The sequence below is a fragment of the Colius striatus genome, chromosome 12, assembly GCF_028858725.1.
Source record: "Colius striatus isolate bColStr4 chromosome 12, bColStr4.1.hap1, whole genome shotgun sequence".
Classification (NCBI taxonomy): Eukaryota; Metazoa; Chordata; class Aves; order Coliiformes; family Coliidae; genus Colius; species Colius striatus.
Window position 1 is genome coordinate 24,233,640 of NC_084770.1, and position 27,355 is coordinate 24,260,994.

The 27,355-nt window shown below is 37.9% G+C and overlaps 1 protein-coding gene across 2 annotated transcripts; it reads left to right on the forward strand.

Annotated features, from left to right (window-relative positions):
* The first annotated feature begins 1,989 nt into the window (after positions 1-1,989).
* Positions 1,990-27,355, forward strand: HLTF (helicase like transcription factor). 2 transcript variants are annotated; one of them, XM_062005870.1, is made up of 24 exons: positions 1,990-2,094; positions 3,330-3,540; positions 4,053-4,219; positions 4,692-4,825; positions 5,785-5,885; positions 6,573-6,647; positions 6,843-7,034; positions 7,161-7,256; positions 8,253-8,301; positions 9,859-9,946; positions 10,658-10,737; positions 11,620-11,709; positions 11,922-12,019; positions 13,279-13,422; positions 14,999-15,137; positions 15,887-16,022; positions 16,307-16,486; positions 16,910-17,031; positions 18,271-18,449; positions 21,011-21,139; positions 22,404-22,516; positions 22,815-22,995; positions 25,519-25,599; positions 26,192-27,355. In XM_062005870.1, the coding sequence occupies exons 1-24, from the start codon at positions 2,075-2,077 to the stop codon at positions 26,342-26,344; spliced, it is 2,958 nt and encodes a 985-aa protein (XP_061861854.1). In that variant the 5' UTR covers positions 1,990-2,074; the 3' UTR covers positions 26,345-27,355. The 2 variants fall into 2 exon arrangements, with proteins under 2 accessions (XP_061861854.1, XP_061861855.1); XM_062005871.1 differs by having other exon boundaries at positions 5,788-5,885.

Consider the following 27,355-nt stretch of genomic DNA (forward strand, 5'->3'; position numbering starts at 1 on the left):
TCAAATGTGTAGCTATCTTAAATGTCAAAGTTATTTGTGAAGAGAAGAGATATAGGAGATTAAAATTATTAAATATGTATTGCTTGGCAAGGTGTAAGATTAACCATCTACAAGTGTGTGAAAACCAAAAAAGTAGAAGAATTTTATTCAGGGCTATAAATACGTGTAATAGAGCAAAGGTAAATACAGACTCAATATTAAAAAAAATAATAATCCTTCGCCTTGAGGTATTTTTTAACTTTCCTTAAGAAGGCGAGGCTTATTGCTTGCAGCAGCTGTAGTGGCACCAAGAGGACAGGGTTGCAGTCATGCCTCAGTGGTGATAGGATTGAGAACTGTCTGAATGACACATAGCTCAGAAGGTAGTGATCAGTGGAGCTGAGTTATGCTGGAGGCCTACCTAGGTGATCTTTGGAGATCCCTTCCAACCTCTACCGTTATGTGATTCTGTGAAAGGCAGAGAGTGGCCAACTGTGCAAATATTAGCATTTCTGACTGCAAGACATCCTCTGTTGTAGGTTTTATTGGATGTTGAAAGCTCACTGTTAGACTCCACTTCCCAGGCCTCCTGGCTTGCCTACAAGTAGCGTTTCCTTTAGTCTGCCCCATACACGGCTGAAGAGTTAGGAAGCAAATGTGATCCAGACCAGTCTGCTGAAGAGCTGCTGTTGAAAAATTACTAGAAATGAACTCTTTTTGTGACTTTTGGGATTCATGAACATTCAAGTCCTTATGGGAGAATGTTCTATCCATTTTTTTCCCCTGCAAAGAAAGTCTAATAAATAGTTCCCTAGAATCCTGTCTTACAGGCTTTCTTGTAAGTCTTTAGCTTTAAAAGCTGAAATAGAAGTTTTATTTTGGTATTTGTGACCTCCAAATTGGCATTGAGCAAAACAGGTACAGAGATTTTAAACTCCCATGTCGAGCCACTGAATCTGTGAGAATTTTTAAAGATAATTGAAAAGCTGTGATTTTGCTGCTTCTTGTTGTTTGTGGTTCTTTGGTCTTGTTTGGGATTTGTTTACATGAACTGGCATAGTTAAATATTTTTTTTATACTATTCTTTCCTCTAGCATCCAGGTTTATCCAAGACAACTGCTGCATAAATCCCTATTTGCCAAAACATTTCTTTCAATGAATAGCAGTTGGTGCCTCAGTGACTTTGTGAATATATTTACTGAACTGAATGGAACAGCAGTCTGGAAGGATGAGTGAAAACATTCAGTTTTCAGCAACAGAAGTGCATCGTTTTTTGTCTGTTTGGGATTTGTTGTTTGTTGGTGGGTTTTGTTTTGTTTTGAACGTCGTTTGCTTAATCTGTTGTTGGTTACAGCAAGTTATGTTTTGAGTTAAATTAAGCTGTAATTTAAGAAGCTGTAGGGAACTTCAGAATGGTTTCACTTAAGTGACTGTGCTTTTTCAAAAGGCTCTATCCTGCAAGGATAGAAATGCGTTTAATTATTGCTGACTGTGGCAACAAATGGCAAGTTCACACTTAATGATTCTCAACAATGTAGTGTTTCTGCGTAGCGTACCATACGCTTTTATCTTGTTTAGTGTATCAGACATGGTACTTCCTAAATCAGATTCCTATTACATGATACAACTTTCAGAAAATCACATTCCAATAACCTCATGTTTTTCCCTTTGCTTCCTATTTCATTTTCTTGGCATCTTTGCAAACTCGTCACCACTTTCTTGCCCATCACTCGGGGTTAACTGCCCGTGTTCTCCGCGGCTGTAAACAGATTACCGCAGCACTGGCACCAACATGAACTCCAGGCGGCGTGCCGCAGGGCCGGGTTCCCCCGGAAGGGTGTGGATGCCGGCGCCCGGGGTCCCGGCGCCGCGGCAGCCGCTCGGCCCCTGCGCGCTGCCGGAAGGCTGGTGGGGCCGGGCGGGCGGGGCTGGCAGGAGAGAGCGGCCTCTTCCTGTGCGTGGCGCCGCCATGGGCCCGCCCCCGGGGCGGCGCTGGCAGCGGTTGGCGGCAGCCGCCGGCGGGTGTTCGCGGCTGGGCAGCGGCCGCCGCGCTGCGCTCCCCACGCGTTGCGGGTCGTGCGGCCCTGTCGCCGCTATGCCGTGGAGGCTGCCCAAGTGAGCCGGGGGAGTGGGATGGCAGGCACGGGGGTCGCCGCTCCGTGCTCCGTGGCGGCGGGGCTGGCCTGCGCTCGTCCGGCCGCGGCGCGGGGCGTGCGGGCGCTGGGCGAGTAAGGGGGGGCTAGAGCGGGAACTTGGCTGCCCCGTCGTGTCTCTGTCAGTGCTGGGTGCCCAGGCCGTGCATGTAGCGTCTGCACTGTGGCAGGGTTCCCCGGGAGATCTTCGCCGGGCAGTGGTAAAATGGCCTCTGGTTAGGCGTTTATCTACGATTAGCTCAGAGCAAAGCTTCTTAAGTAGTCTGGTTTAATTCTGTCGGAGACAATGGGGCGTCGATCATACAGTAATCTTAGGTACCATTTGCAAAAGCAAACGAAAGTTTGCAATGCCAAGCTTTGAATAACTAGTATGTGGAAAGTATTTCTTTTAATTGGAGGGACTCAGTCCAGCAACACGGCAAGGTAGTTTTGAGATGTGCCAAAGCTCGTAATTCCTACGGATCAGTTGAAGCTTGTATTGAGCTTTTCTTGTGACTTACTACTTGATTAAAACAATTGTTAGTATGTCAGTCACTCAAAACAAACATTCAAAGCGTGGCCGGAGATGTTTCCATCTCTTCCTGTGCAATAATGTGAGTTACTAGTTGTATCCCCTCGCCTAGAGGGTGATGGAAGTTTGTATCAGAGATCTGTGGTGTAATTAACTGTGTTAGGTTGGAATTGCTAATTAAAGTTTATGGGAAAGTAATAATAGATTTTAAGGTGTGAAGGTGAGCTTCATAAATACGTTGTAAACAGTTGTTTTGGCACGTCAGCTTTTGTGTATGAAGTTACACAGAGTTAATAACAAATGAGGCTTTTTTAACGTTTTTTCTTGGATGATAAAAGTTGGTGTTAGGAAAACACATACAATTTTTTGCCATGCCAGATATAATTGGAGCTGTAACTGAATCTGGAGACTGCTCGATGTTGTTGGCAAAGATAATTCTGAAAGAAAAGGTAGAGTGGAATGCACAAAGTCAGTTCAGTTGTTAGCTCTTTCTTGTAATTTGGGTTTTAAAAATGGCAAATATGAAACTTTTTGGAATATGTTCATGTAACTATTATCCGAATAAAGTTGTAAAAGTTGGTTTATATGTAACCTTATATAAAGGGGCAAAATAGAGCAAACTGAAAAAAACTCTGTTGTTGTTATTAGAGCCATTGTCAAATATTTCATACTTTGTGTTTCTGCAGAGATTCTGCGAGGGAGTACTCTCAATATAAACTCTGCAGAGGCAAGAGAAGCTACTCTAGTTCTTCCTCTTCTGACTTTTACTCCAGGCTTGAGTTGGAAGAGTTTGTCTCTGTAGGTGACGCCTCTGGAGCAGAGGAAGATACAGACTCAGCTGTTTTATATGGAACTTTGCGAGGGAGCATTGTTGGATTACGGTACTACACAGGGATTGTAAGTGCATGCTAATTATAAAACAGAAGAAAAAGTTGGTGTCAGCTTCAGATAAGGATCCATTTAATTAAATTTTAAAAATTCCTGTGACTTTTATCCTGTCTTGGTGTGTTCAGTGTTCTTCATGGGAAGGACTTGATCTAAAACTTTGATTCAAAATTTACTTAAGATAGAAGGCTTTCAAATCTAGTGGAGTTAGTAGGTAGCTCTGTTCACCCAAATTAAAAGTGAGTGAAAATGTGAAATTAGGTAGGTCTTTGAACTGTTTACATGGACTAAAATGGATGTTTGTTCCTTTACAAAATGTGCTAGCAGGTGGAGGTCACTGCCCTCTGTCAGATAGCTCTTCTGTAATGCTTCTGGTATTTTGAATAAGATTGAACAGAGTGCTGCAACAAATTAAACTTTAAGCTTCATGGTATTTAAGCAAATGGATATTAGATATTTCTGCAAATAATGTACAAATAAGTGAATGTTTTCTGGCTTTTTTTTTTGTTCTTCTGCTTTGTTAGGTTAATAATAATGAAATGGTTGCACTTCAGAGGGAGCCCAACAATCCCTATGATAAAAATGCAGTGAAAGTAAATAATGTAAATGGAGAGCAGGTAGGCCATATAAAAAAAGAACTGGCAGCAGCATTGGCAGTCATTATGGACAACAAACTAGCATTAGTTGAAGGGTAAGTACAAAGATTATGCTCTTGGTTCCAATAATATAAATCATGGAAATATTTTCTGTTGCTAAACTAGCAAACTCTGAAAACTCTTGCAAAAGTATTCTCCTTTGATGGAAATGACACTTCTTGGTAATATGATGAAAGCTTTGTGTTTTCAGACTTTTCTGTTGAACTACTTGAATACAGTTTGTTCTTTCCCATATATGATAAAATGTAGAGATACTAGTGAGGGTAAATTCCTTAAAGATTGTTGCAGAACTCTTAAATTAACTGCATGTGGTGGTTTGTATAATAGGCTCACCCAGTATAAGTACTAACTGTGAGTATTAACACCTGTCTTGAACATTACATGTTTTGATAAAAAGAAACACTTTGGAGTGCCTTTTGCTGAAGAAATAACAAGGTTTATTATGAGAAATGTACCAATGAAGAGATGATTGCTGTGCAAGATTTTTTTTTTCCTTTGTTTTATCAGGATTGTCCCTTATGGAGCAAAAAATGCTTTTACTATGCCTGTACAAATGAGCTTTTGGGGAAGAGAAGAAAACAAGGAAGCAGTGCAAGATCAGCTAAAAAAGCATGGGTTTAAATTGGCTCCTCCTTTGAAAGGTACGTCTTGAATTTTTGGGTTTTTTTCCTTTCTGAAATATTCAGATTGAACCTGCCACTGGTTGGAAGAAATGTTTAAGGACTTAATTCTTATTCATAGAATGATCTTTTAACTTAGTTGGAGAATAAAGCAGAGTCCACAACTATCCATTTAAACTTCATGGAGTGTATACTTTTGTGTTTTAATATTACCTGCTGACAACTGGAGAGGCATTTGAGCAACCTTAGAAATAGACTTAATTCCATAAGTTCCTTAAAAATCCATGATGATTCCCTGTATTTCCTCAGACCTGAAAAAAAAAAAGCAGCAGGTTAAACCCTTTTCATATGACGAGGATTTCAGGAACAGTACTGCTTTTTAGCAGAGTGCTAGGGTATATATCCTACTAGTGAGATGACAGCAAATAGAGATGTTGCTGAAGAAATAAGCTTAGCAGACCTGATGCTTTGCAGAGCCAGCCTCCCATAAACACAGGTACTCCTGGAAGTAGGCTTTCTTGAAGCAGTGGTAGCTGAGAGTAAGGATGTGTGCAGAAATGAACAGCTGGTGAGGGATAGATGTGTTCTACATCTAGCAAGATTTCAGTTTTTATCTTACAGGTGGTACCGCACAGGATTAGCAGAAAAAAAGGTTAGAATGGAAAAGTATGTTGCATAATCAATTTTCACACCCTTAGCAAGTCGTATTTCACATAGCATGACAATTGTTAAGAAAATCAACTGCCACCTTAAAGGATTCCAACCCATAGTTCATTATCTATGAGTCTTGCAAAGCTTTGTGGAAAGCTCTTCTGGCCCACTGAAGGTAAAGGATAAATTGAGGCTAAAAGACACATTCTGAACTATAAGATGGTATCTTTCAACCTCTGATCAGCATTGTTACTCACGAGCCAGTCAAGGTCTAGATTGGGAAGTCATTGTACCATTGTGTTTCAAAACAGTATCTTTTTAATGACAAGCAGGTTCACAAGGTGGTTTTGGAGCAGACTGGATTTCTGGGAGAGCTGGACTAAGTTATAGCGCTCCACTTCATGCTGCTGTGCAGTTGACAAGTGAACAGGTTTGGATTTCATACTTAAACACCTGAAAAGTGGAATTTTAGCAGTGGAGGCCTTTAACTTTTTCATTAATAAAACAGTGCTTGTGAAGTGTAAGACTGACATTTAGTTTTCTGAACCACATTTTTGCTTTGAAGTCATCTTTTAATTTTTATAGTGTCGGCACGTGTTTTAGCAGGAACAGCCACGTGTCACATGTAAACTTGTGGTTGTTCAGTAATTGTTTCACATTGTTGTGGTGGTGTGTTTTCTTTTCTCTGTCCTAAAGCTTTACCAGAAAACAAATATGTTAAAGTATCAAATGAAAATCGAATTGGATTTTTATCTTCAGATTTGGCCCAGGATGATCTGTGGAGGTTTGAGTGGTGGTTTGGTTTTAGTTTGCTTTTTCAAATTAGAGGGAAAATAGTTACTTTAGTGAGTGTTGTACAAGGATGTGAATACATTTAGCCATCCTTTCTCAAGGTCTTGCTTCTGTTGGTATGTGTTTGTCTTGAAAAAACTGAGCTTAATTTTTATATAACAGTAGCTAGCAAACATGTTTCAGCAAATCAGGTCTAAAGTGATAGACCTATCTATACTGATTCCCACATGACCAATAATTGTCATTCAATAGAGTAATTGATTATTTTGTGAAGTTATTTTGAATTGCAATAACTTTCATTCCGTTTTTGTGTTCATTTATGCAGCTTAAAAGCGAATTTGACAAGTTGTTTGAGGATCTGAAGGAAGATGATAAAACTTGCGAAATGGAAGGAGCAGAGGTATTGACTGGAAACAATTTTCTATAAAAATAGAAACATACATCTAGAAGCATATTTTGTCTTTGGACAGAAGAGATGCTTATATCAGGAAAAAAAATAGTACACACAAAATAATTCAATAAAAACCAATTTTCCAGAAATGGAATGTCATATTTAATGTACAAACAGTGCATCATATGTCTCTTTAATTTGCAGGCTGTTGGCACACTCTTGCTTCCCCATCAAAAGCAGGCTTTAGCTTGGATGGTTTCACGTGAGAACAATAATGATTTGCCACCGTTTTGGGAAGAGAGAAGTAACTTCTACTACAATATACTTACAAATTTTGCACAAAAGCAGCGACCTAAAAATGTTCTTGGAGGGATACTGGCTGATGATATGGGACTGGTAATAATACCTACCAAGGTTGAATTTTGTATAGAACGTGTGTGTGTTGCTTGGTTGGTTGGCCTTTGATTTACTTTAATATGTGGGGGAAAAAAATAATTATTAATGGAAATATTCTTTATGCAGGGTAAAACACTTACTACTATTGCATTGATTCTCACAAATTTTCAAGATGGCAAGCCTCTTCCTGCTGAAAGGATCACAAGTGCTAAGTTTTATGAGGTGAGAAGAAAGAAATAGATCGCTTGTAAACGATAGCTAAACAGTTAGTAAACTAGTTAATACAGCCCTGCCCCACCTCAGTGCCTAGTAACTTGCTTTCCATATGGAGACCTTTGTATACATTTTGTAGGAAGAGTTGTTCAAGTACATTGAATAAGAGGAGAAACAGTAGATCGGTTGAAGTAGGTGGACTGCGTGACTTCAGAGTGTATCATTGAGCTGTAGACTAGGTTGACTTAGGATTATATGTTTTAAGTATATTCCAAGGAAGAATTTATGAAGGCATGAACATTTTCAGTGTCAATTTCTATAAATTCTTAGTTTCTTAGAAATTTATTTTATAGGTTAATTGTGACCACACATAGAAGTGGTATTTTTTATTGTGTAGTTCTTAGGTGGTTTGGAGGAAGTGCCTGCAACAACTGAAATAGTGAGCAGAGGGTCTTGGTATAAAGTACATAAATAAAGAAGTAAATCTCAGTCTGTATTTTTGCCAAATACTTTAAATGAAGAGGAGGAAAAAATGAAGAGGAGAGAAAACTAGAGTTAGTGGATTAACACCAGTGTTCAGACTCATCTTAGTGTAGTATGCTTTTCTTTATGGTTCAATTTTCAAAACAATGGGATTTATTGTGCAGCATTCCCTGACACTACTAAGGCTGGAGGTAAACTTAACAAAATAATGCTTTGTGTTTGATCTTAGAATGTTAACTGGGCAGTGTCCTTAGTATGTTTTCTTTTTAGGGCAGCTGTGTACACTGAGTTTCTCTCCCCTCTGCCTCTCTGCTACATTTCATTTGAACTCTGTATGTGGCCACTGTAAAAAAAACAAACCAAAAACTTTTTGAGCACCTTTATGTGACTGGCTGACTTGATACTGGGAAATCTTTTACGTTTCAAGGCAGTAATTAATCACTGGTCAGATAAGTGTAATAGTGTTGTTGGCATTTTCTTCAGTTGCTGCATTAAAGAATAAAAGTTTCTGTTCCTCAATAGGAATCGACTACTAACAGCATGAACAACGTTGGACACAGTCTATGTAAAGGTGATAGTAAACTATAAAAAGTCCAGTATTGTTTGCATAATAGTTAATGTTGTTACCTGGGGTACTCTTGATCTGTGGATAGTACTAGTCTTTACAAGTTCTTGTAAAGTTCTGAGTATCTCGGAGAAGTATTTAAAACATACCTTTAACGATATTTCAATTGACATACGAGAAAAGTGCCTTGTGAGAAAGGTGCACAAAAGTTCGTTTTGCTTTTCTTTTTCCCTGTAGATAGGAACACTTGTGCATCTGTTACAATCCTGTTTGTTTAAACAGGAGACTTTAGTAGTTGAATTGTAATGAGGTTCTGTACTGTCAGTTTTTAAAAAGAAATAGATTTTTCAAGTAATGGGCAAATTATTTGGAAGGATTTATCACAATTGTAGTTTTCAGTTTGTATCAGGAGAATTTATAGATGTATATGAAAAAAATATACTTGCTGTTAGCATGTTTTTATAACTCATCATGCTCTTGAAAATGACTGAAGAAATGCATGGTTTGAAGTTTTCTTACAGTAACTTTCCCTCTCTGTCCTTCCATGCAAAGAATTTTAATATGAACGGCCTAACAGCACAAGAGACATGAATGGGTCTGGTAAGGAGAGAGCAGGTTAGGATGAGCATTGAGCATGTGAACAGGAAACTATTTACAGGAGTGAAGGGAGAACCTTTTTCTCTTATGATTTAATCTGGAAAAAGATAATGTCTTTCAAACCCTTGCAGTGCCCCACCCCAGTTTCTCATTCTGTTGTTCATTAGGTTGATATCCATTTCTGAAGTCTTTGTACACTTTGCCATCTTCAGGACTGTAATAAACTTTTTAATATTAAAAATATTACTTATCTTTACATACATGTATATATTTTATAGTAACCAAACAAAGTTTACTAGAATTTACCTCCATGATTCACACATGCTGCATACCTGAGTTACAGCAAAACTCTTTCCACAAGTGCTTTTGCTTTCAATTTTGATATCCACACTCTCCTAATGGTTTTCCTTATTTTTACACTTGATTCTTTACACGCTGTTCTTGACAGAGCATAGAAGTAATAGTTTATTCACTGCCTCATAGAAGACTTTAAAGTAACCCATCAAAACAGTCCTTCCTGTGGCATCTACCCCAGAACCTCCACATGTGCATCTGTGGTCTTACAACATGTTTTCTCTTAATGTTGCTATTATTTAGTTTTAGGCAATGTAGAAACCATTTTTTATGAGTCATATCTTACTAATTAAACATTTACCATTCAGCATTATTTACCCTTACTGTTAACAGTGCTTGCATCTGGCTTTTCCTCTTTTTGCAGAAGTTTGGGTTTGACCACCTGCAAACTCACTACAGATTTTATGACTTTGTATGTATTTATCATATTTTTAAGAGTACTTCAGTTTTTGTGGTGATACCCATAGCAGTACTACTTGTCGTGGGCAGAACTAAGGTTATCTTAAGGGAAGTTTGTCCTTGTTCTTGATGAAGTGATGCTAAATTTGATTTTATAACCAAGCTGAATACTATGAATCTTTTTTCTTAAATAACAATTTCTTCTCTATGAAGACTCCAGCTGTGTGATGGAGACTGCTGCTTCTGATGTAAAAAAGTTTAAAACTACTCCGTTGAAACGCTCAAGTAGTCTTCCAAAAAGGTAGATAGCTGGACTAATTTTGTTGTTGTTGGTTTGATATGTAGATATTGATTAAAAAGAAAGTATTTCGTTATGATTAACCTTAGCCTAAAATGTGTTCCTGCTCTCTTCTCACCTTACAGTATGCTATACTTCTTCTTATATTTATCATAAGTTTGCTGTATCTTCATTGCACTTTGGAATACATTAAAAAAGCATTAACTTATTCTCTGACTTGTGTGACTGCATGCCTGGATGTCTCAGTAATAATAGTGCCTAACAATGTCAGTGTGGAGCATCTAAAAACTGGCTGTGAAGTAATCTTTCTTCTGCTATCAATTGAATTTTTAAGTGGTTAATACTTGTCAGGCAGGCATGCTTTTGACAGACAGCTTTGAGCTGATAAAGTTGTGAAGCTTACTGATGTATTTGAACCTTCCCACCTCTTTAGCCTATTCTTATAATTGGTGTGAACTTCAGTAGTGACCTGTCCTAAGTTTTATGAGCATCACTTACCCTCCCACTCTGTGTTCTGTTTTTGATTTTTTTTTTCTAATCTGGAAAAGAGAATTTTCAAGTCACAGTGGTGTCTTACTTGCAATATTAAGTTAATTTGCTTTGTGCTTCTGAGATTAATATCTAAATTCAAACAATAGTAGAGTTCTGTGGAGCGATTTTTGTCATTTTTCTGAGTTTGTTTTTAAACTTTCTTTCTCAATGCTGATGTCTTAGAAATAAAGCCAAGAAACCCAGGTGTTCAGGAAGCAGTGACTTGGGAGAGTCTAAAGAATGGCCACTGCAGCAAACAGAAAGTAAGTGCAAGGACTTTTTTTGTCTCTCTTCTTTTTTTTAATTGGTTGCTGTGACACATTCTGTCTTCCTTTTTGAAGCCAGACTTAAAAAGATTTCTAATTAACCAGAAAAGGAGTTAGCTAGACTACTCAGGGGTTTTGTGTGTTTGGTTGGTTGGTTTGTTTAATAAGCATAAAAGTTCAGAAATTGGTGAAAGGAAAAACAGTGTTTTAGTCCTAAGTGTTGTGGTTTTGTTTCCTTAGCTTAATGAGTGGTGATGTAACAAGCTATGTGAGCCACAGTCAAACAGGTTGTGAAAAATGTAATTGCTAAGATTTTTAGAATTGAAGAGATTTGTTGTCTGAGCACTAGGGCTGGGAAAACAGATTCAAAAAATTAAGTCCATCTGTTTGGGTGAATATTTGAACTGTGGTGATGAAGCAGCAAGAATTCATTTGTTGAACTAAGTATCTTGCATGGAACAAAAATGACAGGCTAGAGGTACTCTGGAGTGGGCAGTGAAGTTTTCTTGTGAAATACTTGCAGGAAACTTTTACTGAGCTTTGTTTTTATTTCTTTTACATGATTGGTAAACTGCATTCTTCTGAAGATTTGTAACCTGAAATAGTATTATATTTCTGTACACACACCTGTCGGTTCAAGGAGTGTCTGGATGATGCTTGTAGCTGTATGGTTTAGTTTAACTAGCCCTGCAAAGAGCACGGAGTTGGACTTGATTATTCTTACGGGTCCCTAACAACTTGAGATATTCTACATTAATGTATTGGGGATGAAAAGTAATTTGGTTAACAGGTTTATTTGTGTAACATGTTCTGTAAAAGTCAAATGCACATGTATGCTCTGCATGGTGTGGAAAATCTATGTTGCGTGGCTTTTTGCAGGAACTTCCTGTGGGATCCAAGAAGATACAGGCTTTGCTTCTGTTCTTCTGTCTTCATCTTCTTGCTTAAAAAGACAAACAAAGAGAAAAGGTAATGAAAGGATAAACATAATATTAATTTCTTAGTTTTTTGAAGCTGGAGTATTATATATTTGACTCAATAAACAAAGATTATGTCTTTGCAAATTGCTTTGCTGTTCAGGCGAAGAAATTTAGATGCACTTCAGGGATCCAAAAGTTTCTTGAACTAATTTGCTTTCAAGTCAGCTGTTACGCCGCTAAATACAACTTCTGTTTTCTCAGGTACCGCTAGTTTTCAGTCAGTTGAGAAGAAATGCTCTGATGATGACCCCAGAGCAACACTGATTTTATGTCCACTGTCTGTCCTAAGCAACTGGATTGTAAGTGCTTAGCTGTTCTAATGTGCAAATGTGATAGGTGTTGACTATGATATTGTAGAACTAGTACTCCCTGTAGTTCCTTGTCATAGTAAAAGCTCTATTTCGTGAAAAAAGGAAAGCTGTGATCTGTTTTCACAAGGAAGGTTTAGTCCCCCAAGTAGCGAGCTCACTTGTATCAGAAAGCTTGAGCTTGCTTTCTATTCCCTACTTTTGACAAGGCAAATTCACTTTGGCGCTTCTTGAACTTGTGTGATGTAATTCCTTAAAATGAAAGTGGAGAAGACGAGTCCTTCTTGCATGCTCAGAATAAAATATTGTAATTTATTTATAGTGCACATGATATGTCATTTACTTCAGTAATTTGGTGGTCCTGTTGGTGATTTGTGAGAGTAGGTCTGCTGGGGCTAATGGGCTGAAGAGCCCTTCTAGCTATGTCTCTGTATTAATTAAGTTCCTTTGTTTTCATGACATTTTGAATACAAATATTAAGGGAATATCTTTAGGCCTTCAGGTTATGTGTTATTTGGAAGTTTTTGATGTCTGTGAGTAGGGTATTAATTAGAAAAAGCCCAATTTCATCTTAGACTCTAGATAAAACATTGAAATCATAGCATTTGGAAACATCACACAGTGTAGAAAAAAGTATTCTTGTCATCAATTCAAAACTGATTTAAGCATTTGAAAAGAAAACCTGTGAGTCTAGTGCTTCAGAAACAAAATCATTGATGTTTGTTGACTGTCGAGGTTATTGTATATGGAGTGCTTTAGAGAACAAATGTAGGCAATCTAAATGGTGGTTTTAAAATTAGTACTTTGATAAGTTTTAACATAAATGACAGCACAATTATGTGGTTAACCCAGAAAAAGCAGTAGGTGAAGTAAAAGAATAAACGAAGAGGAGATGAAGGTAGAAAGTGAAAGCTCTTCCATTACAGTTTGGGAGGAACAGTGGGTTTTGAAGTGCAGGTACCATCAGGATGTGAATTAATACTTTGCAAGAAGTAGAGCTAGAGTTACTAGAATGTGATGCTGTGTCTCTGACTAGTGACTGAGGTGATTTCTTCTGGTCCCACCTCTCACCTGAGTGAGAGTTAAAAAAGAAACCCAAATTCAAGTTGCATCTGTTATGTAAGTGGATGTAGAATGTCACAGAGCCAGAGGAATTGGATTTTAGTAAGGCAACTTACTACATGACTTATTAGAATAATATTCTTGTAACAGAGTATCTTTTGGATGACTTTTGACAACTTTTCTTTCAGGACCAGTTTGAACAACATATTCACCAAGATTTTCATGTAAATATTTATGTTTATTATGGTTCTGACCGTAGCAAAGACCCATCAGTTCTTTCAGCACAAGACATCGTACTGACAACGTACAACATCTTAGTGACTGATTATGGAGTAAGTAAACAAGAGAAAAAGAGTCCTTTGAAGAACCCTTACTGACCCAGACTCAATCTTTGGGCTAATGATGGCAGTTATATTCAAGTGCTATTCTGGTAGACAGTCAAAAGGTTATACCTGTAGTTTTCCTTTATGTCCTTCCTTACCGGTTCACTGTGGTAATGAGAAGAGGTTTTTATTGACTTGTCCTGTAAATTGTTTTCACAGAATGGCAGGGGTTGGAAAGGACCTCTAAAGATCATCTAGTCCAACCCCCCAGCACAAGCAGGTCTGCCTAGGTCAGGTCACACAGGAATGTGTGTCCCAGAGGGTTTGGAAACCTCCTGAGAAGGAGCCTCCATGTCCTCCCTGGGCGTCCTGGGCCCAGGCTCCCTCACCCTCACAGAAAAGAAGTTTTTCCTTAAGTGGAACTTTTTGTGTTACAGCTTTTGTCCATTACCCCTAGTCCTGTCACTGGGCATTACTGGAAAAGTGTTGCCCCATCCTTTTGATGTAAACCTTTTAAATACTTGTAAGTATTAATGAGATTCCCCCCCCTCAGTCTCCTCTTCTCCAGCCTAAACAGCCCCAGGTCCCACAGCCTTTCCTCATATGAAAGATGTTCCAGTCCCCTGATCATCTTGGTGGCCCTGCACTGGCCTCTCTCCAGCAGTTCTCTGTCCCTCTTGAGCTGTCAACCCCAAAACCAGACACAGGACTCCAGATGAGGCCTCAGCAGGGCAGAGTAGAGGGGGAGGAGAACCTCCCTCGACCTGCTGCCTACACTCTTCTTTATGTATCCCAGAGTGGCATTGGCCTTCTTGGCCACGAGGGCACATTGCTGGACTCGAAGGTCTCTCTCTGCAGAGCTGCTCTCCAGCAGGTTAGTCCCCAGCCTGTCCTGGTGCAGGGGGTTGTTCCTGCCCAGATGCAGGACTCTGCACTTGCCCTTGTTGAACCTCATAAGGTTCCTCTCTGCCCAACTCTCAGGCTTGTCGAGATCCCACTGAATGGCAGCACAGCTGCAGTTACGCCAACTTAAGGAAGAGACTTTTAGGGTACAAAAGGATGTTAAGTATGTAAATCTCCCCAGTTCTCAATGGCTTGATGCTTCCATTTCTGCTTTCCCCTTTTGAATGAAAATAGTATGAAAACATAATTCCATAGTTCTTTTTGCCCATGAACTGTGAACAGGTAGTTCATTGCATGAGATGTGTTATTAAAATGATGCTATCATAGAAATTCCAGATGTTTTAAAAGCCTGAATATTGCATCTTTAAAGGAAACTTTTAATTTTCTCACTGATGCATTTTCTGTATCTCTGTCTTTGAAGCCTTTCTTCTTTTCAGGTTTAGCTTATTTTTGCTGTAGCTCATTCCTCACACTCGAGTATGAGAAGACTGGTAACGTTTTCCAAGAATCATTAAAAGGAGGAATGCTCCATTTTTAGTTTTGCTCGTCTGTGCTGTGAAATAAACAAGATGCAAATAAATACTTTCCTCAACAATCCCACAATTAATAAAGCTTACTTAATCCAAATTGCAAAAGAAGTATTGCAGTTTGAGTCAAAGATTAAAACAATACTGTGTTTCAGGTCAGAGGTGACAGCCCGTTACACAAAGTGAAGTGGCTGAGGATTGTCTTGGATGAGGGGCACACTATACGGAATCCAAATGCTCAGCAAACTAAAGCTGTCTTAGATCTGGAGGGACAGAGAAGATGGGTACTTACAGGTAAAGTATTTGACATCAGAGGAAATGCAGTGCAAATCATCTTCATATAACACCATCTTGTGTTTCCTACTTGATGTTTCAGCTTTGGCTTTTTCTGGGAGATGACTAACATCTGCCTGCCTCAGGTTCATTTCAAATGTTTTTAAACTTGTCTTTGAGCAATGATTTCAGTATGGCTTCTTTCAGTTGTTGATTTTGTTTCCTTGGTTTTGTGACTTGTTGTGGGGTTTTTGGTGTTTTTTGTTTTTATATGTTTGTAGACACGAATTTTAAAATAACCTTTGATACACAGGTTTGGTGGAAGTGCAAGGAAAGAATTTGTGAAACTGATGTGTTTATGTCTGGTTAAAAGCTCACATTTTTATGTACTTATCCAAACAGCAGTAGGTTTCTGAAATATAGTAGTTGTCCTCAAATTGCTGGAGGATATGTAAGCATATGATCCTTGGATGGAATTTAAAGAAGATCGTGTTGTAACTGCTGCTGGTGACTCTGGAATAGAAAGATTAACATTAAAGTCTTCCAGCACTGAGGGCTGCAGTTTTCTCTTACATATTTAATTGTTTTATTTAAAAAAATAATGTATTAAACTTATGTATATGTATTATACTTAATGACATGTCAACCTTAGTTTTTGCCTATGGTGTGTGGTTCAGAGAAAGCACAGAAGTTTCACTTGGACTAAAAAATAGTGTTCTTTCAGTTCCGTGAAGGTTTTCTTCAGTTTTTTTTGTTTGTTTTCTGTTTAGGCACTCCTATTCAGAATTCTGTAAAGGATTTGTGGTCTCTTATTTCCTTCTTAAAACTGAAACCTTTTACTGATCGAGAGTGGTGGCACAGGACAATTCAACGTCCAGTCACGTTGGGAGCTGCAGGAGGACTTGGGTATGAAGTGTTCCCAAAGGGTTTGTGAACAAGTATGACTAGCTGTGCTTAGGCAGTGTGACAAATTGGTGTTTCACATTTGAAATTGAAATGCATGTGTCATTGATTCTTATTTCAATTTTGTAGTTAAAATGATACTATTCAATAATACAAACCATTTCAGAATAGTGACATTTATTGTGCTATTTGGCTTAGATTTGTGCAATAAACTGTAAAAAAACACCCCAGCCAACCAACAAGCCAACTCTAGCAGGGTAATACATTGTCTATATATGTATTTTTAGGCGTTTACAGTCTCTGATTAGGAGTATTACCCTAAGAAGAACTAAAAGAAGCAAAGTTAAGGGAAAACCCATTTTGGAATTACCGGACCGTAAAGTACTTATTCAGCATGTTACACTTACAGAGGAAGAGAGGAAAATCTATCAGTCTGTGAAGATGGAAGGCAAAGCTGCAATTAGCAGGTAAGTAGAAGGTTGCATTCAGAAGTTCTGATTATGCCACTTCTGGTAGCCAAGTGCATCAATTCGTATGCCATAAGCTACCAACTTCAAATTAGTATAGCATCTGTTCACTTGTGAAGAGTGAAGCAGAGACTAGTAAAGAGCAATACATTAAGCTGTGTCTTGTGAGAAGCGGAAAAAGGATACCAGATAGGCCACTTTTCACCTTAATATTTTTGATGCCATGTGTTAGCGTTTATTCTAGGTGAACATGCTACTTGGTAGCATTTTGTACCTTGTTTCAGAAGGGGATTTGAGAAAATACATTCGAACAGGAAAGTGAAAGCTCAGAACATCATTCTGACAGTTAAACTTGATTGCCTGATATGTCAGCTGTTGCTTCAGGCAGTAGCATTTCACACTGACCATAAAACTCTCGTTCAGATTTTTCAGTGAGGGGACTGTACTAGCTCATTACGCTGACATCCTTGGTGTCCTGCTCAGATTGAGGCAGCTTTGTTGTTATCCTCGTCTTTGTGTAAATACATCTTCTGGTTTTTCAGCTGGTGAGTGAATGCTTTTGATTTCTGTGTTTTCTAAAAACAGGACCTGCACTTCGTATTCAAGAACAGAAACATGTTTGTGTGTCCAGTCTTTCTAGCTTCACTTTCCTCTTTTCAGCTTGAATTACTGAACTTTTAGCTTTGTTACATTTTTTTTTTGTACTGTAGTATGTTTGAGTATGTTTCAGAAGGGGGTACTTGAGCACATACTCAAATATGAATGAAAGCAATGAAATATGAGTAGTTACAAAGGCTAGAAGCAGGAGTTAATAAGCTTTGACAGCCCATACGAAAGAGCCCATACGGAAGAGCCAAAAGCGGAAGGCTTGTTAAAAGCAGTTTATCTGTTGTTTTAATAATTTACAGAAGTGCTTTTACAGCAATTTTATTTTCTTTTTTTGCCTCAGGAGAGAAGATGTAGAGGAGCTTTGGGGAGTGATGTGTAGATTGGTAGCCATGTCAGCAGAATCAATGCCTCTTCAGCAGAATAGGAAACTGTTGACTTAGATACAAGTACAAGGAAAGGGGAACACAGGGCACTGAGAAGAGAGGAAAAATTTACTTTTGACAAGCCAGAACTGTACAGCTACATATTGGTGAAAGTTGTATGCTTTTCTTTCAGAAGAAAGTATATTCTGTTTGAAATAACAGTACTTTTGAGAATTCTCATAGTTAGTGTTTTGAAAAATCCTTTGAGATGCTGTTGGTATGTTTTAAAGAAATCAAAAGACCAATGAGATGTGCTTAGAAACTTGTTTTTAGAAGGCTATCACTTGTCTTCCTGAAAAATATAGAATGGAGAAATAATTGTATGATTATTCAATACTGATTTAGAAATGAATTAGTAACTAGTAGGTATTCTTTGAATTTCTTTACCTGAAAAATAAAGCAGTTTTAACCATAAATAATGTAATCTCTGTAGTATTGTTACTATTTGAATGGCTGCCATATGACAGTTGCTTGTTCCCATTAGTCATTGTGTCACATGTGTATTTAACACTGAGCATGCTGTTGGGGTTCTGTGAATTCCAGTTCCCATTTTTTCTAAGATTGCTCTTAACCTGTTTTGAAATACTAGGTCAGAATTTTCTACAGTATTTGGCAGCTGTGTTGTTATACATTGTAAGCTAGGTCCTTATTGTACATAAACTGTCCTGATTGCAGTTTGATCAGTGGAACTGTTGTGTGGCACCTCAGAGTGTTTCCTGTATGGAAATCTTAAGTATCTTTCTATACTTGCAGATAATAAAACTCCCACAGAACTGCGTGAGACATTAGTGAATAAAATGAAGTTGGTTCTGAGCTCTGGTTCAGATGAAGAATGTGCAGTTTGCTTGGAATCACTGACTCTTCCTGTAATAACACACTGTGCACATGTGTTTTGTAAGCCATGTATTTTTGAAGTCATCAGAAGTGAACAGGTTGGTGGTTCTGTGGTTACATGAATTGTAATAGCTATTAAAAAGCAATTAACTATTATCACTAGAAGGCCATCTAGCTATTGTTCTTTTTAATTATTAATGGTGATCAGGGTAAATCTAGTTACTAGCTTGTTTTATAAAAAACATAGACCTGAAGACAAACTATGGAGACAGTAGCTGTGACAAACATAGGATGTGTTGTCTACATGGCATGTAGGTTGGCTGACTTTGTTTCATTGCCAGGCACTGCAAGGTTCCGATGTTGATACCTCAGTTGAGAGTTTATGAGAATTCTGAGGAAAACTATTTATTTGTTTGAGGAATAAAGAATGAAGTATTCTCTAAGGCCACTTGCAGAGGCCTGTTTCCAATGTGGAGGCTTTGGATGTGTCTGTAACAGAGTTGGTGCCCCTGCTTAACCTTCAGGTGTATGGTAGGCATATAGAGAATTAAATTGGGTTATGACATTATGGAACATATATTACTTGACTGTAAGTCAGGTTACTTACTATGCTTTGCCTAGAAAAAAACCTTGGAATGTACAGAACTAGGGACTTTGTCCAATCCTGTATTGTCCTGTAGATTGCTTTCATAGCAGTGGCGTCTGAACAGAGATGGATGTTCCGCTCCTTTGAAGTGGAACAATCATGAGTTTATAAAGCAGCAAGTGAGTAAGCCTTTCTTACATTCAAAATTATTCCCGATTTAATTCAATTCCCAAGGAAGATTTTGCAACTTCTAGACATCTGAATTCTGGGAATTCACTGTTTCCAAGTGGTAGGTACTTGTTCTAGTGTTGCATCTCAGTTCTTATGCCTCAGTGGTGACAGTGCAGCTCTCTCCTGGAAGTCAATGTCTTGGTACTTTACCTGCCACCTTAATATCAAAGCAAACCAACAGACACACACCTCCTCCCCCAAAACAGCTTGTATTCAAATAGGATTCTTCCGGGCAAGAGCCTTTGTTTTCCATTATTAATAGAAATGAGAGCATTAAGCCATCGGTGAGGAATGGGACGTGAAGCTGCCAACAAAAGACTGCTGAGTGAAAAGTTTGGCCTTTTGATGTATTGCAGACTTGGAGACCATTTTATCTTTCTAATATTAACGTAAAAGTATCTGCTGAAATTGGAAAAATGTTTTAGTATACAGCTTGAGGTTTAACACTATGTCAGTCTTTTATTGAGGCTAGCTCCAGAGTTGTACAAGCAATTAAAGATCCTATGTCAAAGTCCCAGTGAAGCTAGATCTCCTCAGTAATCTCATGTCTTTGTGTATTAGCTGCATTATTGTAAAAGTTTACCATATATGCATTAACAAAACTGTCGTAGTTGTTGATTGTGAGACATATTTTGCACTTCAGTATGCTTTCACTGCAAGTCTTCAGTGTCTGTGTTGTAGGGTTTCCTGTTGTTTTTAAATCAAGTACAGAATTGGAGAAGGGATGCAGAAGTATGTCAGCCTTCTATTACAAAAAACTATTCAATAAAAGTAGGAGCTGTTTATATTTTTTTTTTCTTTCCAGAAAACGTGTTCAGATTTATTAGAGTTCATTTATTTTGTCTTGTAACTGGAGGATTTTGGGATTTCTGCCAGATCAGGAATGGTTCGTTGTAACTGTGTTTTGGAGACACACTTATTTTAGATTCGTTTGTGTTGGGATTCTGTCTCTTAAAAGGATCTCTTCATTGCTGCAATAAATTCACATATCCTGACCATGACTGACAGCCTCTTTAGTTGGCTAGAGGTTCATTCCAGATTAGCAGCCCTCAGTATTCATCTGCTTTGTGAGATCTGCATTGCAGCCTGTTTAAAGATGCCTTGGTTCTCTGGGCAGATTGTTATATGAACTGAGTTAGCCAATTTTGAAGGGTTGCTCTGTTAGGTGGAAGTTTGTCATGTCTGTCACTTTTGCTTTGCAAAGTTGTGCATTGGTTTAGTGTGCACAGTCTTTCATGAAATTTTGAGAGCAGTCCTTGGAAACGACATTGTGTAAATTTTAAACTTTCCTGTCTAGAGTATGCTTCAGAGAAAAAGCTTTTGGTGTTTAATTATGTCTCATTTCTCATGTCTGTTGGGGAAAAAGAGTAGATACTCCATGTCTGGCCCTGACAAAGAATATTTCATCAGGCTGCTATTATTTCTGTGCATGCTTTGAAGAAGAAAGGGTAAAAGGTCATTCTTTGTTTTTAACTAAGAAAATCTTGTCTTTGAAAGACACTTTGTTTTTCTGGTATTTTAAATAGTCTTCACCCCGTAGCCCAAGTACTTGCTTCTAAATCCTGAGCTGCTTATTTCAAGTACAAATATACTTAGAAAGAAGATGGCTGAATGTTTGGGGTTTTTTTTAAAACGTAATGTTGCATTTATGTCACTTCTGTGTTCTCACAAGTAAAATATTTTGTTTATGTCTGAAATAACAACACAGTGTACTTGCCTTGAGGATTTTTGTGTGAGCACAAATATAGTAATTTCATAAAGGTAATTAGAAAAGGTCATCTTCAATGCTTAGTATAAATAATTTGACAATATGTTCTAATGTTATTCGTGCTTTTTTTGCAGCCAAATGCCAAATGCCCTCTCTGTAGGAATGAACTTCGGGTAGAGCACTTGGTAGAATATCCCCTAGAAGAGGAAACAGACTACAGTAATGGAAAGAATTCTGACCAGGAGTGGATATCCAGTTCAAAGGTGTGTTCCATTTTGGTTTATTTGACTTTCATTATGGTTTTGGAGAGCAGTGGAATTTCTATGTACGTATGCAAAACAGTACTTTATGTACTTTAAATTACTATTAAAAGCCTGTACAGCATGTCAGGCCAGCACAGGAGAAAATGTGTAATAAAATCTCATCACAAACAGATTTTGCAGCAGGGAAAAGAGATAAGAGGAGCCCCAATTGTAATTTGATGCTGGCCATTGCACAGTAGATAGGTGTGTATTAATTAAAAAAGACTTCTGGTAAAATAGCTGTTACTTTGCTTCTTGTTTCTCTTTCTGAAGACAGTAGCTCTATAACCACTGAAACTGTTCATATCTCAGTTTACTTTTCGGAAACTCAAAATCTAAATAAATTCCACTTTGTTAAAACTTGCCTATCTGCTCTAGAGGTGAAAACTAAATAGGCTTTATATGTTCCATATAATAGTTGTCAGATAAACTGGTTTGATACTGTTATTTTACTTTGCAGACCTGTTACTCAAGGTCTGCCACATCATTTTGTGCCTCACCTTCATTGTGCATTTGTTGCCAGAAGTTAAATCTTCCTGCTTTGACCTTTTTGGTTTGAGATTGTTCTTTCAAAAGCTGGTTATAAATGTATTCCCTAAATATCTTACTGTGGAGACCTAAAAACCAATTTAGGACATGGCACTCCAGAATAAATTGACATTTTATGGTTTTTTTCTTTCTCTAGTTAGCAGTTCTTCACCTCATCATAGCTAAATCTTACATGGCAAAACTGGAAACAATCCAATTTCTCGCTCCTTTTGTTCATGTCGGTCCTAAAAGTGATTCTGGTGCCTCCCAATCCTCTGTCATACCTGGCCAAGGGTCTGGCACAGTTTATTTGCATGAATATTCCTGGGAGAAGCCTTCCTTGCTGCTTGAGTGTTGCTACAGCAGAGTGCTTGCCTATGGCTGTCCTTTGCTTAAGCCTTATTTTTCAGAGTCCCAGTACTCTACTTGTTTTTTTCCATGTGATCTGGAGGCTGGGGACTTGTTGACTCCCGACAGTATGTCTGGAAGATGGGTTTGTGAATCCTCCTCCCCAGAGCATAATTAATCACCCTGTAGTTTGTGACCTAAAAGAAACCCTACCCACAGAATTTAAGATTAGTTTGTGTAAAATCTGTTACTAAATAGTGATTTCTCAATTGAGGTGAACTTTATGAAAATACCTGTAGGAATGGAATCTAAGTCTAAACAAGTCATGTAAGTCTTCATTTGATTTCAGATAAATGCTCTCATGCATGCTTTGATAGAAATGCGGAAGGATAATCCAACTGCTAAATGTCTGGTTGTTTCTCAGTTCACAACTTTCCTGTCACTGATTGAAAATCCATTGAAGTAAGTACAACTACTCTAATTTTTAATAAACACATGCTTTTACCTTTTTTTTAGAAAGATCTCTCAAAGCATACAGTATCCTTTTGCTTTTTAGAACTTCAGAAGAGAGAACTGATTGCTTAAATGCTTTGTGTAGTGGAATAAAGGCCTGAATCTCTTGTTGTTTTTAATGTATCACCTTTAAGTGCAGAATTCTAAACACGCATTTCAAAGTAGAGATTGGGATTTTAATAATATTTATTTCCTGTTGTCACAGAAAATGGATAGTTAAATTGAACATTTTAACTTTTCTCTGCAGAGATTCAGGATTTGCCTTTACTCGTTTGGATGGGTCAATGGCACAGAAGAAAAGAGTAGAAGCAATTCAGTGTTTCCAAAGCAGTCAAGCGGGATCCCCAACTGTAATGCTTTTGTCTCTGAAAGCAGGTGGAGTTGGATTAAATCTGACAGCAGCTTCCCGAGTGTTTTTAATGGAACCTGTGAGTAATGGATCTGGCATAATCTAGGTGAAGCTCCTTTGGTGCTTTTCTAAGAGGTGGAAGGAGATCACCTCTGAGACAGAATGACACTGAGTATCTGTTAAAGGGCAAATAGTACTTTTCTCCATTTGTTTCACTGACATATTTTTGGTTTAATATCTTTGTGCTGTCCATTTATTTACTGTGAATGGAAAGGATGTTAGTGGCACCATTAACAAAGTACTGTGACACATTATGGTGTAGCATTTCTCCTATCCGTTCCTGCTTTATTTCTCTTTCTTTCTGGTACTTTTGAATGTGACTTTCTCTTTTTTTATATTTATGAATTTCAAAAGCCAGAAAGTTGAATTTCAGGAGCAGTGTCTTTTTGTTTTGCTGGGGTTTTCTGCTCTGGTCTTCTCTGTCATTTTTGTGAATCTATAAATAGACATTAATCTGAGGTTACTTTTTGTGGTTATAGGGTGCTGCGAAACATGGTGATATCTAAATTTTGGAAGTTTCTTCCTTTCATTAAAGCACTCAGGAATGTAAAACTATTTGTAAGGGAGAAAAATGTAAATTGCACTTCTTGATAGCAAAAATGATGTTCTTAGCAGAACTGGTTTGTGTCTTCTTGTACAAAAATCAAAGTATTTCTGTTCACTTCTTCACTTCCTCACTCTTTGTTCCTCTGCTCCAATTTCCAATTTTTTTGGCAGTTGGAAACTGAGAAAAAATCTATAGTTTGCTCAGTTGAAAGCAACACCAAAGTAAATGAAAATAACAGTGTAGCTTTGGACTAGAGCATTGTCATGGTTTAGGCCTAGCCAGCAACACATCGTCTCTTGCTTACTAATCCCCCCTCGACCCCTGCCCCCGTCTCCTTAGGATGGCAGAGGCCCCAGCGAGGTGGGAGGAAAAAAGATAACCAAGGGCCTTGTGGATGGAGACAAGGGCAGGGAGGGAGCAGGTGCCTTGGAAGAAGGTTTTTCATTAATTGTGATACCTCTTTGAAAGCGTTGTTTCTGTATGTGTTTGAACAGTTCAGTTGGAAGGGACCTACAAACACCACCATCTAGTCCAACTGCCTTTTTTAAACAGTTTTCTGATTAGGAAAACTTGTGGAAAGTCCAAGAGTTTTCATTTTCTGTGAAGATAATTGAGTTAATGTATACACAGTCCTTTGGCAAGTGGTTGTAAGAAAATAAGCTAAGCCTTGTTAAGTGAGGCATCTATATTATATACTTCATAAACCAAAGCCAAATCCAACTGCAGCCTTTATACATCATTGAACAACTTCTCAGCCTGTGATGATAATCATCCCAAGTGTCAGTGGTTGACTACTGGTATTTGATGAAGGGGGGTCAGTTCGACCACATAATCCTTTTATGATCTCACTTTTGAGTGCTCACTGACAAATGAGATTCGGTCATGCATTAGCATTCCTTGAAGGGATTAGCAGAAATAATTGGATTTTAGAAGCAGAAATTCCTCTGGAGTCAGTGGAGTTGACCAGTTTTCATACTCAAATTCTGTGGATTTATTGTAGAACTGTAGCGTAGAATCATAGAATCATAGAATGGTGGGGTTGGAAGGGACCTTTAGAGATCATCTAGTCCAACCCCCCTGCAGAAGCAGGTTCACCTAGATCAGGTCACACAGGAACATGTCCAGGTGGGTTTTGAACACCTCCAAGGAAGGAGCTTCCACAACCCCTCTGGGCAGCCTGTTCCACTGCTCCCTCATCCTCACAGTGAAACAGGTTTTCTTATATTTAAGTGGAACCTTTTGTGTTCTAGCTTCATCCCATCACCCCTTGTCCTGTTGCTAGCTACTATAGAAAAAAGGGATGCCCCAACCTCCTGACACCAAGCTAAATATAGCAAGGTGAGCCCGTTGCACAAGACTTGCTTATCACAGAACATTATTACATTTTAGATAGATTTGAATATCTCTTCTGTGAGAACTACTAGTATTATACCTTCAGATTAGAAAAAAAAACACACTGGAAAAATGCAAAGCAGAGATTCTTTCTCAAATCCTTGTAGTGTTATATCCTGAGTGTCTGTAGGAACAGCTACACTACTGTCTTCTGTTCAGCAAGCTTGTTGTTTTCCTAACTTATACTAAGGGAAGTATATATGGGCTTTCTTAACAGTTAGGAGACCTAGTCTACTGATAAAAAACTGCCTGTGTTCAGCTGGCTTAGATTTTGCTGTCAGGGAAAAGATAGTGAGGCAGTTAGTATATGCACAGTTTATTTCAGAATGAGAATGTTTTGATGTCTCCTAGGTCTCTGACAATGCTCAGTTTTTAAAGCATTTACCTGAAGTTCCTGCTTCTTGTGAATATAGAACCCTAAGCTCTCAAAACTTTCTTTATGCAGAATACTTGAGCAGTGAGACATTAAGTTGGGGTTAATGAATCTGAAAGCAGTATTTGTTCAACAGGTGACTTTTACATAAGTTCTTTGTGATTTCTTGTGCATCTTACTATGTATTTTGAAGGGATGTTATCTGACTTTTTCATTGCTGCTACTGATAGGCTTGGAATCCCGCTGCAGAAGACCAGTGTTTTGACAGGTGTCACAGGCTGGGTCAGAAAAATAATGTTGTTATTACTAAGGTGAGTTGAGACATGAACTGTTGGAACAGGTTTTGGGTTATGAGTAAAAAAAATATTTTGCAGAAAAGCTTTACTGTGTCTTTACTAGAATTTTTATCTTGTATGTCTCACCAGTAAATTTAAACTTTGGTGTGTTTTTTGAAGCGTGGGCTTTGGATTGTAATGTAACCTATTTCTTATGAAACAGAAATGAGATGCCTCTGTTGAGCTATTTGGAGTGACTAAGATGGGGTAGTTTAGCTGCAGAAGAGCAGCTGGTCTGTCTCACTTAATACCCAGTCACAAAAATAATATTTGGGAAACTGATGTCAGGTTTCTCTTCTAAGTAGCACAGATGAGATAGGTATTCTTCATGTAAGGTTCAGTTTTTAAAAACACAATTAAAATGCCAAACCTTTTTTTTCCTCCAGTTGCTTTACAACCCTTCCCACTCGGGTTTTCTGTACAGAACAATAGTGAAGTCATGTAACTGTGCTTTAAAGTACTCAGCATTTTGAATTTTTTTTTTAACCAAATGCCTACATTTCTCATCATAAACTTTCAGTTTTTTAAAGAAGTCATTTCATTCAGTGCTGCTTTTTTTGTATTCCAGTTTATTGTGAAGGATTCAGTGGAAGAAAATATGCTGAAAATCCAGAAGAAGAAGCGGGAACTTGCAGCAGGAGCGTTTGCTACCAAAAAGCCTGCAGCAAGTGAAGTAAAACAAATCAAAATTAATGACATTAAGACTCTAATTGATTTATAGCTTGAAACTGTGGTATTTTGAGTAAATAATATGTTTATTATTTTAATGTTGCTCTTCAAGTTACATGTCTCATGCTAAGTTTGTTTTTCGGTCTTTGGGGTCAAAACATAAGTGCTTCAAATAATTATGAAAAGTGATGTGCTCCTGCATGTTAATTAAGAAATGCTCAAACTTTTTTTGTGAAAATGAAATCTCTCCAGTGTTCATGTCTTTGAATGTTGCTTACTATGCACAACACTTAAGAATACATAAAAATCATTGAAAACAGAACTGTGTATTTATGCGTTCTAATAAGGAATTTCATCTCTTTTTAGAGGGGAAAAGGTAGCAAAAAGTAAATAATGTGTTTTGTCTTTCAGAGAAAAACCTTAAGAAATTAATTAATGTTTCAGTCTCAAACCAAACAGATTATTCAGATTGTTTCTGAATAGGTGGTCAGTGATCACTTCCTAAGGAATTCCTACTTTTGCAGACTGTTCCAAGATGGTATATAACTTTTTTTTTTCACTATTTCTGAATAATACACAGGTGCAGCAGAGAGTTCCTCTGATCACTTCCCAGGAGCTAGTAAAAATTGAAGTCCTTAATTTTATGAAACACTTTAATATTTTACTTCCCTTAAACAGAGTTCCAGTTATTTTGGTAAAAGTAAAGGGTTTGTGATTTGGGCAATGTGCTAGCATTCGGCTTGTTACCACTAACACGCATTCTGCTAATTTCTTTACGTACTTTAAACAATATAATTGTGCTGTATGCAGCACAGAAAATGACCCACTTGTCAGTAAATGTTAGCCCTTGCAAAATACATGAAACAAAGTATTGGAATAGCTGCCAGTTTTCTAATGGTTTCCTTGCACTGCTGAGTGCTTGTCCAGCTACTGCTTTTCCCATACATGTGTCTTAATGGAATGTCCATCTGCATGTGTCACGGTTTATAGGGGAAGAATTTGATAGAACTGCTTATGTTCATGTACTGCAAAATAATAAATACCACTGAGATTTGGAGTTGAA

Bases quoted from the DNA above. Each gene is read 5' to 3' on its own strand.
- HLTF (XM_062005870.1), top strand. From the start codon at position 2,075: ATGCCGTGGAGGCTGCCCAA. The intron at 7,035-7,160 runs GTAATAATACCT...TTCTTTATGCAG, and splicing joins TGGCTGATGATATGGGACTG to GGTAAAACACTTACTACTAT. The intron at 22,517-22,814 runs GTAAGTACAACT...TTTTCTCTGCAG, and splicing joins CTGATTGAAAATCCATTGAA to AGATTCAGGATTTGCCTTTA.